The following is a 12,036-nucleotide window of genomic DNA, read 5'->3' on the forward strand; positions in this document are numbered from 1 at the left end:
GGTCCTTCTTGTCAATCTTCCCCTGGACTAGGAGCTTCTCTGCGCAGGAACGCCGGGTCCAAAGGGCACACTCTGTTCCCGGTGATCCTTTCCTGGTGGTATGAGATCCCCAACTCTCTGCTTACTTCCCTTTCCTTTTATCTCTCAAGAGATAAAAGGCAGTGCAGGTCACACCCCAGGGAAACTCCCTTTATATTGGATCAGGAATGTGAGCTGGTGAGGGTGTTACAATCCCACTCTAATCCTCTTTAACGTAAAATTATAATCACAAAATGGAGGACAACCACAGAATACTGGGAATCCTGACATAACAAAGTTAATACACACATTTTTGGGGGGACATAATTCAATCCATGACAGCCTACTTGATAAAATTTATCTGTGCCTCCGAAATCAATGGCTTGTGGCACTTTCCTGGTCATTCATGGGCATGCACAGAGTGGTAGAAAATTTGAGTCCCCTGACCCATGTGCCCAGCTGAGGTTAACGAGGTGACACTCTGCCTTCTTGTTTCAGCTCTCGTACTGTAAACAAATGTCCTTTTTGAGATCTGTTTAGTGCCAATTTCTTTTTCCATTTTTGTACTTTTTGTTGATGATTTAGCTGTCTAAAACACTCCGAAGTGTAGTGCTGAAGTGCTATCTGGTCTTCCTAAGTGCAAGAAAGCTGTGATGTGTCTTATAGAGAAAACTTCTGTCTTAGATAAGCTTTATTTATGCAGTTGTCATAGTGCTGTTGGCCATGAGTTCAATGTTAATGAATTAACAATGTATATTAAATGTGGCTTTGAACAGATATACACACAAAACAAGGTAACATATTGATCAGTAAATAAAAATGTTGTGACCAAAGGCTTGCAGGAGCCTAACCTTGCATTTCCTCTGGAGCAGTGGTTCTGTATTTGCCAATACAGTGTTTGTGATGACTTTATAGGACAGAACTACTACGAATAACAAGGATTGACTGTATATAGAGATTCTGGTCCCCCCCCACCCACAATGTAGGCTGGCTCTCCTGACAGATGGCAGCTGGGCTCTGCTAACTCACCCCAGAGCAGCCACCTACTCATGTTGGAGGTGTCCTTCCTGCTTGATAGCTTTGTTAGAAGTCACTTCCTGGAATTCAGCAGAAGCTAGGTACCCTACGGCCTTACCCTGGGCCTTAGAGAATGAGTGTCACTCCTCATCCATGTGGTGGGCTTCTTTTTGTGGAGGATGACACTTGTGACCACAGAAATATCATGGAACCTTTATCACGGTTGTGTTGGCGGTCAGCCTGAAACCACTGGTGCACCAGGTGTCCACCCCACAGCTCATCAGGATCAGCCACATTCCCCTCTGAGAAGAGGGGTGCTCCAAATAATGAAGGTCTGAAGTAGATTTCTATGGGGCAGTTAGCCCTGAAATGAAACACTGTATAAGTTTGAGAATTATCCATTTCAGAAAGTGTCAGAGAGAGGCAAGGATCCTGGAACCTGTGGGTCAGTGGGGCACTAAGATATACTTACCCAAGGAGCCCTGGTGGTGCAGTGGTTAAGTGCTTAGCTGCTAACTCAAAGGTTGGTGGTTTGAACCCATCAGCTTCTTCACAGGAAAGAGATGTTTTACAGTCTGCTTCTGTAAAGATTGCAGCCTTGGAAACCTGTGGGGCAGTTCTACTCTTCCTATAGGGTCGCTATGAGTCAGAATCAACTTCACGGCAATGGGTTTTTGTATTTACCCACCTGGAAAAGGCACATTATTTTGTACCATTTACAAGCCTTCAAAGAAGCCCTGGTGGTGCGCTGGTTAAGAGCTCAGCTGCTAACACAAAAGGTCTGCGGTTCGAATCCACCAGCCACTCCTTGGAAACCCTATGGGACAGTTCCACTCTGTCTTAGGGTTGCTAAAAGCCAGAATCGATTCGACTGCAATACATTCAGATTTTGGTTTATAAGCCTCCGAACAGCAGCTTTATAATCATGCTATTTGTATAAGTTTCCTGAGGCTGCTGTAACAAAATACCAAAAACTAGGTGGCTTAAAACAACAGAAATCTATTCACTCACAGCTCTGGAGGATGGGAATCCAAAATCAGAGTGTTAGCAGGGCCATGTCATCTCCAAAGGCCCTGAGGGAAGACCTGTCCTTGTTTTTCCTGGCTTCTAGTGGCCCAGGTGTTCTTTGGCTTATAGGTGCATCATCACATGGCGGTCTTCCCTTTTGTGTCTGTCTGTGCCTCTGCCCCTCTTATAAGGACACTGTCTTAGTCATCCAGTGCTGCTGCGACAGAAATACCACAAGTGGATGTGTTTAGCAAAGAGAAGTTTATTCTCTCACAGTCCGGTAAGTTACAAGCCCAAATTCAGGGCATCAGCTCCAGTGGAAGGCTTTCTTTCTCTGTCGGCTCTGGAAGAATGTCCTTGTCCTCAATCTTCCCCTGGTCGAGGAGCTTCTCAGGTGCAGGGACCCCGGGTCCAAAGGACACACTCTGCTCTTGGTGTTGCTTTCTTGGTGGTAAGAAGTCCCCAACTCTCTGCTTGCTTCTCTTTCCTTTTATCTCTTGAGAGATAAAAGGAGGTGCAGTCCACACCCCAGGAAAACTCCCTTTACCTTGGATCAGGCTGGTGACCTGGGTAAGGGTGGTGTTACAATCCCACCCTAATCCTTTTAACCACAGGCAAAGATTATGATTTATAACACATAGGAAAATTAAAACATGGAGGACAACCACACATAGCCTAACCTAGCTGATGCATTTTTGGGGGACATAATTCAATCCATGACACTAATCATACAGGATTAAAAAAAGCCAAACCAAACCTGTTGCCATCAAGTTGATTGTGACCTATAGTGACCCTACAGGACAGGGTAGAACCTCCCTATACTGCCCGATAGGGTTTCCAAGGAGCAGCTCGTGGATTCGAACTGCTGACCTTTTGGTTAGCAACCATAGGTCTAAACCACTATGCCACCAGGGTTTCCATTCAGGATTAGGACCCATCATACTCCATTACACCCTCATCTTAACTGATAACATCTTCAAAGACCCTATTTCCAAATAAGGTCATGTTGACAGGTACCATGGGTTAGGACTTCAACACATCTTTTAGGAGGGACACAAGTCAACCCATAACACTAGACACTTGCCCTTTTAGACTTCAAATGGCCCCATATTTTCAAGATATTTTTGTGAGCCTCAGGAATCCCTTATATATTTTACCATTTAAAGAGAGTTACTGGGGTGAGGGTGGAAGACCATGGTCTCAGGGGACATCTAGGTTGATTGGCATAATATAGTTCATAAAGAAAACATTCTACATCTGTCTTTGGTGAGTAGTGTCTGGGGTCTTAAAAGCTTGTGAGCGGTCATCTAAGATACTCCACTGGTCCCACCCCATCTGAAGCAAAGGAGAATGAAGAAAACCAAAGACACAGGGGAAATATTAGTGTAAAGGACTAATGGGCCAAAAGTACCACAGTCTATATCAGCCTCAGCCCAGAACAATTAGATTGTCTGGCTACCACCACCAACTGCTCTGAAAGGGATCACAATAGAGGGTCCCATATAGAGCGGGAGAAAAATGTAGAACAAAGTTCAAATTAACAACAACAAAAAAAAGGCCAGACTTACTGGTCTGACAGAGGCTGGAGAAACCCTGAGAGTATGGCCCCTGGAGACCCTTTTTAACTCAGAACTGAGGTCACTCCTGAAGTTCACCCTTCAGCCAAAGATTAGACTGGCCTATAAAACAAGTAACAACACACATAAGGAATGAGATTCTTAGCTCAATAATGTAAATGAAACCAAACAGGCAACACATGCCCAAAATCAAAGACAAGAAGGCTGGAAAGGACAGGAAAATGGGACGAGTGGGAATGGGCACCTGGGGTGGAGAAGAGGAGAGTGTTGGCACATTGTGGGGATCGTAACTAACATCACAAAACAATTTGTGTATTAATTGTTGAATGAGAAGCTTATTTGCTCTTTAAACATTCACTTAAAACACAATAAAAAGAAAAAATGTGTTATTTTTAAATAGCACACACTAATTTATGTTGAGAATAAGGAAATGTAAAGGGGAGACAGCCTGTTTTTAAACAGATGGTGTTATCCTTTTACGATCAACATTCTACATGGATTTTATAAAAGCATTCTAATTATTAACAATAACAACAACGAAAGGCAGCATGGCCAGTGGGCTCACCCTCCTCCTGTGCTGCAGACCATCTACAATGCCATCACCAGTGGCATCCCCTGCGTGATCATGGCAGGCTCAGGCCGCGTGGCTGATGTCATCGCCCAGGTGGCCAACCTACCCATCTCTGAGATCACCGTCTCCCTGATCCAGAAGAAACTGAGCATGTTCTTCCAGGAAATGGATATCTTCAGAGAAATCAGGATCGTGGAGTGGACCAAAAAGGTAAGGCAGATGTGCATGCTTGTCGACGGGACAGGTATATGGTAAGCAGGACCACAACATGCAGGGACCCCTAAGATATAGATAGACAGACGTTAGGTAGATGATAGATATATAGGTGATAGATAAGATATAATAGATAAATAGATGGGCTGTTTCCTGGGAGGATTCTTTGAGAGGGCTATGAGTGCTTCTCCAACCCTTGGTTTCCCCGACAGTAAACAGGGGCTGCAAAATAGTCAGTTTCCATATCTCTCATACAGCAAAATGAAGATAAACAAGGCTGTCAAAAACATTGGAAATGATCACGTACAGGGTTAGATGACTAATGTGAGTTTTGGGGTAAGTCTGTGAACAGCATTGGTTCAGCCTGTGTTTAATTTCAGGTTGTGGGTTACATGTTCTATCTATGCCTCCCAGCCAAGGATCACAGGATCATAGCTGTAGTTGACCAATTTGAGTTTAGGACTCATTGAGTGAGGGGAGACCACACACCATGGGGAGCTGCAGGGTGTCAGGAAAAGGGTAGCTACTTTATTTATTGTATAAATCAAGCGCTGGGCTAAATTCAGGAGATGGGAATGGTTGGGCTTTTAGGAATGGAGGTGGGGCATGTGAGGGCGCCCTCTAGGTGTGGAGCATGATCTGCTCAGGGGCATGGTCAGGATGGCCCAGCACAGATGCATGAGGAATGGGTACAAGCCTGGGGAGAGGAGCTGGGAAGGCAGGGCTGGGCTGTGTGTGGCTGGCTGGAGAACCAGGGGAAGGAGTTTGAAGGTTATTTTGAGAGTGGTGGTCAGGCAGTCCCTGGCAATTTTTAGGAGGGGAGTGTGTGATAAGATGTATTTGTAGAATGCCCACCCTGGCCACAGGGTGAAGGAGTTTCGGGGACAAGGGACTGGTAGCAGGCAGAGCAGCTAGGAGACATTGAGGTAGATAGATGGATGGATAGAGTGATAGATGATGGATAGATGGATGGATGGATGGGTGGATGGATAGATTAGATAGGTAGGTAGATTGATGATAAAGACAGGTTGATAGATAATTAATGGATAGATAAGATAAAGGTAACTAGATAGATAGACATAGGCAGGTAGGTAAGGTATGGAGCTGGGAAGGCATGTAAGTAGGTAGGGTAGGTGGATAGGTAGGGAGAGGGATAGGTAGGGTATGGAGGTAGGTAGGCAGATAGGTAGGTAGGATAGGGAAGTAGGCAGGTAGATAGGTAGGCAGGCGGGTGGGTGAGAAGGATTCTGGCCCCAGGGGAGGACTGTCTTAGCCTGGGTTCTCTCGAGGAGCAAAACCAGTAAAGTGTGTGTATGTATATGTAAATATATATATATGTATATATTTATCTCAAAGAACTTGCTCACAAAGTTGTGGAGGGCTGGGAAATTCCAAACCCATGCGTCAGGCATCAGGCTGGAGGATCTCCTGACTCATGTAGTTGCAGGGACTGATGAACCCAAAATCAACAGGTCAAGTGGAAGGCTACTGGCTCACGGGATTGCGGGAGCTGATGAATCCCAACATCCACAGGTCAAGTGGCAGGCTGCTGGCTCACATCCTAAGAACCAGAGGTCAGGGAATGATGAGTAGGATGCAAGATTCAGAGAGCTTTGCCAGAACATCCATATATATTGGATGCAGGCCACGCCCCCAAGGAAAGTGATTGGCTTTCAACTGATTGGCTGTTCATGCCAGATCACAAAATGGAGAACGATTACACAATATCTGCTAAGCCACTGAGCATCACGGCCTAGCCAAGTTGACACATAACCATCACAAGTAGCGTCCTTGCTTTAAGCAATCTGGGTGTTCACTTGAGTCACCACCAAGTGAAGATTCTGGGTCTTCTTTTCAATGACAAGCCACTCATAAAAAAAAAAAAAGTTCATAGACATTGTGAATTTGATCTTTACATACCTCCATTTTCTCCATCAGTGCTCAGGTGGCAAGGGGTGGTCCTGCCGCATGGGGCAGACAGAACACTGGCTCTGTGTCCCATGCCTCAGTTTCCTCTGTGTCCTGGAACGAAGCAGGAAACTCACTGTCACTGCTTATCTCATGTAGGTATGTTTGGTTGCAGATCCAAGACATTGTCCGGAGGAGGCAGCTGCTGACCGTCTTCCGGGAGGACAAGGATGGCCAGCAGGACATGGACGTGGCCATTCTGCAGGCCTTACTAAAGGGTGAGGACAAAGGAGGAATGAGGAGGGGCAGTGGGGAGGGGCTCAGGCCCTACTGTAGGTGGAGTGTGGGAGGGGGGCAGCTGGGGAGGATGGCAGGGGACAGGCTCAGGCCTAGTCTAGAGGTGCTGCAATTCTGGAAGATAAAAACATGGTCCTTCCATCTTCTTGCTCCTAACAAAGGTGGAGGTGAGAGCCCTGGCTGGAAGGCAGCTGTCGATAGACACAGCAGGGCCCATCTCCTCTCCACCTGGGCAGCAAGTGCCCAGCTCCCCATGTTAGGGGCACACATCCTGTCTTCAACACATCTCCTCGACTGAGATCATTCTTTGTTATTGTTAGCTGCTGTCGAGTTGGGCCCCCGACTCAGGGCAACTCCATGCACAATAGAGTAAAACCCTTCCCGGTCCTTTGTCATTGTCATGACCAGTTGCAGATAGGACCATTGGAATCCATAGGGTTTTTACTGGCTGAGTTTAAGACGATCACCTGGCCTTTCTTCCTAGTTCATCTTAGTCTGGAAGCTCCACCGAAACCTCCTCAGCATTATAACAACACACAGACCTCCACTGACGGATAGGTGGTGGCTGTGCGTGAGGTGCGTTGGCTGGGAACTGAACCCAGACCTCCTGCATGGAAGGCGAGAACTCTACCACTGAACCACCAATGCCTCTGTGCTTTTATGTTTTCTTAAAAGTATCTTTTGAAGAGCAAATATTTTTAGTTTTAATGAGATTTAATTTATCGACTTTTTTCTTCTATGGCTCATATTTTTTGTGTCCGATCTCAGAAATCTTTGTCTACTCCAAGGTTGCAGATATTTTCTCCTGTGTGTAGACGCTTTATAGAAATAGCTCTTGCATTTAGGTGTATGACCCCTCAGATTAATTTTTGTGTGGTGTGAGGTAGGGGTCGAATTTCTTCTTTCTTTTTCCTCCCCAAATAATAACCCATGTTTAAAAACGTTAAACTAGAAAGAGAGAGCAGAAACTATGTGGGAAAAATACTTGTGTTAAGATCCTGGGTGAGTCAATGGTTGTGACTGAGGCTTCATTGCAGTTGAGTCCAGAAAGGAAGCATGAAGGCTGATGTAGTTCTAATTTTTGAATGTCCATTTAAAAATGCCTGCCAGAGCTTCCAGAGACCTACTTAAATGCATGACTCTTTTCTTAACTCACCGCCCACTTGTCACTTAGGGGTGGTGGGCACAGCCAGGGGGCAGGGGCCAGGTAGGAAAGCAGGGGTGAGCTGAGGGGATGATCGAAACCCAAAGATTCTCTGTTTCTGTTTTCAGGCTGACATGAAAACTCCTTTTTTAAAGGTTTCTGAGTGTGGGGAAGATTTTGCAACCGAGCACTGCTTTTATCCCCTTAAAATTATTGGGAGATTGAGGTTGATGACAACACCCTAGCCCTCTGAGTCTGTAAGGCAACAGGTGCTGAAGGAAATAGCTTTGAGACCCAGGCTGAAGGCCCCCTGAAGTACACTTTTGCCTGCAGCCTCTCGGAGCCACGACCACTTTGGCCATGAGAACTGGGATCACCAGCTGAAGCTAGCAGTGGCTTGGAACCGCGTGGACATTGCACGGAGCGAGATCTTCACTGATGAGCGGCAGTGGAAGGTAAGGTTCTCAGGGCTTCCTGAGAGGTCACTGTTGGCCCAATAGTCATGCCTCAGCAGCGAGGGCAGTCCCTGGAGGGCACCTGTGTCTAGGTCCCAGCCCTCTCCTTCCTCAGTATTGGGTGGCCTGGACAGGTTTCATTCTTGTAAAATGGAGGTGATAATAGCCCCCCTTTCCCGGGTGTTTGAGAGGACACAGGAGGTGATGGCCAAATGCAATACCACTCCCCCTACCGCGGTGCCCTCTCTCAGCCTTCAGATCTGCACCCCATGATGGCCGCTGCCCTCATCTCCAACAAGCCTGACTTTGTGAAGCTCTTCCTGGAGAACGGGGTGCATCTGAAGGAGTTTGTCACTCAGGATACCCTACTCTACCTGTATGAGAACCTGGCACCCTCCTGCCTGTTCTACTTCAAGCTCCAGAAGGTGCTGGCTGAGGAGCCCAAGCGCCTGGCCAGCGCCCCTGGCGTGCCCCGCCTGCAGATGCATCATGTGGCACAGGTGCTGCGTGAGTTGCTGGGAGACTTCACGAAGCCACTCTACCCCCAGCCCCAGCACAGTGACCGGCCACGACTCTCCCTCCCTGTGCCACACATCAAGCTCAACGTGAGTGCTAGTGACAAGCCCTGTGTCAACCCTGCTTAGCTGCATGTAGCGCTGAGGTTTCAAAAATTATTTATCCATCCCTCCATCTATCTGTCCATCCATCCCTCCATCCATCCTCCCATCCACCCAGCCGCCCACCCATCTGGCCAACCACCCACCTACCCATCCATCTACCCACCCACCCACCCATACATGTTCCCACCCACCCGCCCATCCATCTACCCACCCATACATCCATCCACCCACCCATCTATCCATTTACCCATCCATCTATTTATTTATTTGACTTCATTTTTTAGAACAGTGTTTTTGTTTGCTTGTTACCTGCTGTTGTGTTGGTCCCCAGCTCATGGCAACCCCATGCACAATGGAATGAAACACTGCCTGGTACCACGCCATCCCTATGGTTGGTTGCAGATCAGGGCCTTGTTTTTATTGGCTGATTTTTGGGTATAGATCACCAGGCCTTTCTTCCTAGTCCATCTTAGTCTGGAAGCTCTGCTGAAATCTGTTCAGCATCACAGCCACATGTAGGCCCTCACTGTCAGACTGGTGGTGGCTGCACGTAAGGTGCATTGGCCAGGAATCGAACCCGAGTCTCCCACATGGAAAGTAAGAATTCTACCACTGGACCACCACTGCCCCCAAAGAAGGGTTAAGTTACAGAAAAATTGTGCAGAAAGTACAGAGAGTTCCCATATACTGCCCTCTTGCCCCTGCACAGTTTCACCTATTATTAATATCTTGCATTTGTGTGGTATGTTGGTTGCAATTAATGAACCAATATAGATACATCATTATAATTAAAGTCCACAGTTCACACGAGGGTTCACTCTTTGTGTTGTATTGTACAGTCCTGTGTTTGACAAATGAGTGATGTTGTGTGTCCACTAGTACGGTAACACACGGAAGAGCTTCACTGCCCTAAAAATGCCCTGTGCTTCACCAAGTTTTAATTTTTTAAAATTAGCTTTTGTTTTTTTTATTCGAAAAGAAATATACTCCCTTTCCTAAAAAAAAAAAAAGTTCAAACAGTACAAAAGGTTTTGCAGGGAAACTGATCTTTGCACCCTCTACCTCCTAGTCCTGCCCATTAGACGTTAGTGACTCTGCGTAGTCAGGTCAGGAAGGTTCCATCGTATCTGTGAGGCGCACAGCTCATGCACTGAACAATAGGAGGTGAGTGGATACTCTGGTCTGGATCCTTATTTAATGGGAACCTGCTGGTGTCTGTCTTCCCTTTACATATGATGCTGGCTCTTGTACATGCATTTATATTAAAGAAGCATCTATCCTTTTTTGATTAATTAGGTTTTTCTTTAATTTTATTGACCCTCTTTTTTTTAATTTTCAATCAGTCTTATTTGGATGTAATTCATGTACCAAACAATTTATCATTTAAAGTGTACAATTGAGTGGCTTTTGGTATATTCACAAGTATGTACAACCACCTTCAGAGTCAATTTTGGAACATTTTCACCACCTCAAAAAGAAACCTTGGGGAATGTAAAATGGTGTGGCTGCTGTGGAAAACAGTTTGGTGGTTCCTCAAAAAGTTAAACATAGGAGTCTTAGTCATCTAGTGCTGTTATAACAGAAACACCACAAGTGGATGGCTTTAACAAAGAGAAGTTTATTTTCTTACATCTAGTAGGCTAGAAATCCAAATTTAGGACATCAGCTCCAGGGGAAGGCTTTCTCCCTCTCGGCGTTGTAGAAAGATCCTTGTCATCACTCTTCCCCTGGACTAGGAGCTTCTCCACATAGGAACCCTGGGTCCAAAGGATGCACTCTTCTCCCGGTGCTGCTTTCTTGGTAGTATGTCTCTACTCTGCTTGCTTCCCTTTTCTTGTTAGATAAAAGGTGGTGCAGGCCACACCCCAGGGAAACTCCTTTTACATTGGATCAGTGATGTGACCTGAGTAAGAGAGTTACAATCCCACCCTAATCCTCTTAACATAAATTAGAATCACAAAATAGAGGACAACCACAAAATACTGGGAATCATGGCCCAGCCAAACTGGTACACACATTTTTGGGGGGACATAATTCAATCTGTGACAACAGGATTACCAAATAGTCCAGCAATTCTACTTCTAGGTATAGACCCAAAAGAATTGAAAACAAGGTCTCGAATGGATACACATACACCAATGTCCATTGCTTCGCTATTCACAGTAGCCAAAAGGTAGATACAACCCGAGTCTCCATCAACAGATGAATGGATAAACAAATTGTGTCCACCCATACAGTGGAATATTATTCTGCCCTAAAAAGAATGAAGTTCTGATGCTACAAAACGTGGATGAGCCTTGAAAATATCATGCTGAGTGAAATAAGTCAAACACAAAATGACAAACACTGCATGATCCCACTTATAGGAAATATCTGGAACAAATGCATAGAGAGCAAAGTTTATTAGGGGTTACCAGAATAGGGAGTAACTGTTTAAGGAGTACAGAGTTTCTGTTTCAGGGATGAAAAACCTGGAAATGGATAGTGGTGATCGTAGTACAACACAGTGAATGTGATTAATGGCACTGAATTGTACACTTAAAAATGCTTAAGATGGTAAATTTTATGTTATATATATATAAAACTACAAAAAAAAAAAAAAAAAAGAAAAGATGGGCTAGCCCTGAAAGTTTATCTGTTGAATGGATAGCTCAACTCCAGGGAAATCTGAGTGCATCCCAGATCCCTCACTTCCTTGTCCTTCCACAAGCCCTATTAAAAAAAAATCTGTACCCTCTAGCTATTCCTCTGTTATCCTCCTCGGCCCTAAACAACCACTAATCTACTTTCTGTCTCTGTAGATTTCCCTGTTCTGGAAATGTCATATCATTAGGTTTTATAAAACAAAGTGTCAGGGCTGAGTTTTGTCAGGTGGCTTTTGAGAAGATGAAATTGCTTCTCTTCTTTGTCCTACGAATTTGATGAATTCCTTTAATAGATTTCCCGATAGTGAAACATGTTTTTATTCCTGTTATGAATCTCAACTTGATTGCAGTGCAATACTTGTTCATAGGATTCTGGTGACAATATTTTCAGGGTTTCAGCATCAGGATATTTTAGCCTTTGGTTGTAGTTTTATTTTGGAGGATATCTTTGTCAGATGTTAGCTTTGTAAAAACCATTTGAAAGCCTTTCTTCTTTCTCCACTCTAGAATGGTTTGTTGTTGTTGGTTGTCACCAACTTGATTTTTGACTCATAGTGACCCCA

At 45.2% G+C, this 12,036-nt stretch overlaps 1 protein-coding gene across 3 annotated transcripts in view; it reads left to right on the top strand.

Moving 5' to 3' along the window:
- TRPM2 (transient receptor potential cation channel subfamily M member 2) overlaps positions 1-12,036 on the top strand; it is a 102,949-nt gene that overhangs the window by 29,410 nt on the left and 61,503 nt on the right. For all 3 annotated transcript variants that reach the window (XM_049875007.1, XM_049875006.1, XM_049875005.1), the window contains 4 exons: positions 4,204-4,401; positions 6,488-6,590; positions 8,087-8,208; positions 8,460-8,813. In XM_049875007.1, coding sequence (XP_049730964.1) covers positions 4,204-4,401; positions 6,488-6,590; positions 8,087-8,208; positions 8,460-8,813 — 777 coding nt within the window. The remainder of the gene's footprint in view (positions 1-4,203; positions 4,402-6,487; positions 6,591-8,086; positions 8,209-8,459; positions 8,814-12,036) is intronic.

Source organism: Elephas maximus, chromosome 2 (assembly GCF_024166365.1).
Source record: "Elephas maximus indicus isolate mEleMax1 chromosome 2, mEleMax1 primary haplotype, whole genome shotgun sequence".
Taxonomy (NCBI): domain Eukaryota; kingdom Metazoa; phylum Chordata; class Mammalia; order Proboscidea; family Elephantidae; genus Elephas; species Elephas maximus.